Source organism: Mercenaria mercenaria, unplaced genomic scaffold (genome assembly GCF_021730395.1).
Source record: "Mercenaria mercenaria strain notata unplaced genomic scaffold, MADL_Memer_1 contig_3355, whole genome shotgun sequence".
Taxonomy (NCBI): Eukaryota; Metazoa; Mollusca; class Bivalvia; order Venerida; family Veneridae; genus Mercenaria; species Mercenaria mercenaria.
The window spans coordinates 9,644-12,953 of record NW_026461484.1 but is presented as its reverse complement, the minus strand read 5'-3'; the positions used below and the strand labels follow the sequence as shown (position 1 = coordinate 12,953).

Below are 3,310 nucleotides of genomic sequence, written 5' to 3'. Positions count from 1 at the left end.
TGATCTAATTCAGTAAAGATACTTTCGTGAGATATATCATTATCAAATTCAAGCAAAAACTCACTACATTCAGCATTTTCATTTAAAACAGATTCGGTTGCTAACCCTCGGAAATGTTCATAAAATTCATTAATAGTTATATTATCCCCGTTCGGATTTGCAGATTTCGTTTTAAACATTTTCCAAAATTCACGCGGTGTTTTCCGTCTCATTTCGTTCATTTTTCTGCCAAGTTCTCTATTAAAGTTTCGTTTATTTTTTTTGCAAGTCGATTTGTAATCTTTCTTTTTTTCATAAAGATTGTTTCTGGTAATATCAGTTTTATTTAAGTTAAATTCATAAATTGCCTTTAAATAAACCTCACGCTTTTTCCTGCATTCTTCACCAAACCATTTTTTAGTATTTTTATCCGTGTTAAAAAAGTAGCTACCACGTGTCGTGGACTTTTTTTCAAAGTAAGGTTTAGCCTTTTCATTAAAGAAATCTGTAAAAATATTCGTTAATATATCAGAGCTTTCGTTGTTATTTATTTTTTCAGTTAAAGTTGCTTCAAGGTTGTGTATATCCCTGGAAATATCATTTACAAAATTGTTCTTATGTTCGGAGTCCCATTTATAAAATATTCTTGGTTCGGTCCTTTTATTTTGAATATATCTAATATTAAATGAAAATGTTACCGGCGCGTGATTCGAAAATTCATTAAAATCTAGCACTTCGAAATCAGCTAAATCTTTAAAGTTAGACTGTGACGTCAACAAATAGTCAACAACGCTTTCACCGTTATGGGTCGTGCATGTGAGTTTGCCTAATCCCTGATCTTTATATAATCTACCGTTAACTACACGGATATTCGTTGATCTACAAAGATCAAGTAAACAATCACCGAAGCGATTTGAACCGTTATCGCAAGACGCCCGAGGTAAGAATGTGTCAGCTGTATAAATGTCTAAGTCACCCAGATTATTGTCGTGATTTATAAAATCGGTTTTACGGCCAATACGTGAATTTGTGTCACCAGTGATGAAAAGTTTTCCCTTATTATTAAAAAAGTTTATATCATTTTCTAGTTGCCTATAAATATCTACATCATATCTCACATGTACTGGAGAATTTTCTGGAGCGATATATACAACCCCTAAGTAAATATCATCATCAATACAAAAGAAAGTTTTATCAAATTTTAACCAGGCTAGACAGTCAATATCATTCTTTATCAACTTAACGCCTTTTCTTATTGAATTTTTTATATAGATAATTAACCCACCACTCGAACGCCTCGCACGTCGATGGTGAAATCGTCTGAACGAATGAATGGGTTTATCATATCCACTGAGTTCAATTACAGAGTTTTTATTAGTCCATGTTTCACTGAAACATACAATATCATAGTCACTGATTATTTTAAGAAAGTCATCCGATGTCCGTTTTGCTACCGAAAGACCCTCAACGTTCCATGACAAACATTTGAGAACACTCTCTCGCGATCCCTATACATTTTCTGACCCTTCTCTGTATAGTTGCTTATTTATATACAGTTTATCTACTTTAATGAAGGCCTCTTTTCCCTCATCCCTAGCCTTCTTCATAATGGGTACGAGCCTCTTCCTGGTATCTACAATTTCCTTGGGGAATTGTTCTCCAACACCATACGGGGTTCCTGCCAGAGCTTTCGCCGCCATCTTGACCCTCTCTCTGTCTGGAAAGTAGGCAAATTTAGCGACTATAGGTCGGACCTTCGTGTTGTTATATTTCCCAACTCGATGTGCACGGTGGAGCTTTATTTCCTGTTTAGCATTTTCTATTTTCATGTCGTTTTCTATGAAATCAAGAACCTTCTGCACACAGCTTTCTTCTTTCTCCTCCGGAAGTTTGAAAAACAAAAGATTGTCCCTCATACTACGACACTTCAGATCGGTAATTTCTTCCCGTAACACCGTTTCAGTATCACACTGCTCCTTTTCGGCCTTTCTCATCGACTTCAAAACAGACTCAAGCTCATTTTGTTTTTTGTTTATGTCTTCTAATGCACTACTATCAAACGAGCGGCTTTGTTCTATATCTCTCAGTTTTTTCTCAAAATTATTGATTTTATGATCCATTTTATCCATACGGACCGTTAAAGCGCTCATACCGTTTTGAATAATATCTAACTGTGAAAGTTTTTTGTCCATTGAGTCGAGCCTTTGTAATAACATAGAAATAACATCAGAATTCAGTCCTTGATTTTGACCTGCTGGAGTACATGGGGTGGGTGAGGTATTGCCGGTAAACCCAGGTGAATCCGAGTTCATCGCCATAAACGGCGTGCCCGAATACATAATTGGTTGTGAATTGAAAGTTTGACTTGCCTGATATTGTCCAAATTGTCCATTATTTAATCCATTTTGACTATTTTGAGCACTGAGATTATTCTGAATCGCGCCATTTTGAGCCATTGTTGTAAAACGTTTTGTACTTTTCTGGCTATTTTCCGGCGATTCTTTCGATTTTTTCCTTTTTCTAGGCATGAATACAAAAACACACCCTAAATCCTCTCACTTCAAACTGAATTCACCTCACATAGCTTGAAAATTTTTAATTTTTAATTTATTTTTCTCCTCGCTCAAAAATTTGAACCACCATTTTCTCACGCATGCGCGTTATAGGAATGGTCTCCGTCCGTCCTTCCGTCCGTCCTTCGGTCATTCCGTCCTTCTGTCCGTAACACTTTCGTGTCCGCTCAATATCTCCTAATCCTTGAAGGATTTTCATGAAACTTGGGTCAAATGATCACCTCATCAAGACGATGTGCAGAACCCATAAGTCAGCCATGCCGGCTCAAGGTCAAGGTCACAACTGAAGGTCAAAGGTTTGAGCCTTCCATTTTGTGTCCGCTCTATATCTCCTAAACCCCTTGAAGGATTTTCATCAAACTTAGGTCAATTGATCACCTCATCAAGGCAATGTGCAGAACTCATGAGCCAGTCATACCGGCTCAAGGTCAAAGTCACAACTCAAGGTCAAAGGTTTTAGCCTTCCATTTCGTGTCCGCTCTATATCTCCTAAACCCCTTCAAGGAATCTTATAAAACTTGGGTCAAATGATCACCTTATCAAAACGATGTGCAGAACGTATGAGTCAGCCATGCTGGCTCAAGGTCGAGGTCACAGCTTAGGGTCAAAGGTTTGAGTCTTCCATTTTGTGTCCACTCTGTATCTCCTAAACCCCTTGAAGGATTTTCATCAAACTTGGGTCAAATGATCACCTCATCAAGAGCTCATGAGTCAGCCATGTCAACTCAAGGTCAATGTCACAACTGAAGGTCAAAGGT

The 3,310-nt window shown here is 37.5% G+C and overlaps 1 protein-coding gene across 1 annotated transcript; it reads right to left on the bottom strand.

Annotated features, from left to right (window-relative positions):
* Window positions 1-1,487: 1,487 nt before the first annotated feature.
* On the bottom strand, window positions 1,488-2,435 carry LOC128552986 (uncharacterized). The gene has a single exon (XM_053534083.1). The coding sequence runs from the start codon at window positions 2,433-2,435 to the stop codon at window positions 1,488-1,490; it is 948 nt and encodes a 315-aa protein (XP_053390058.1).
* Window positions 2,436-3,310: the final 875 nt, after the last annotated feature.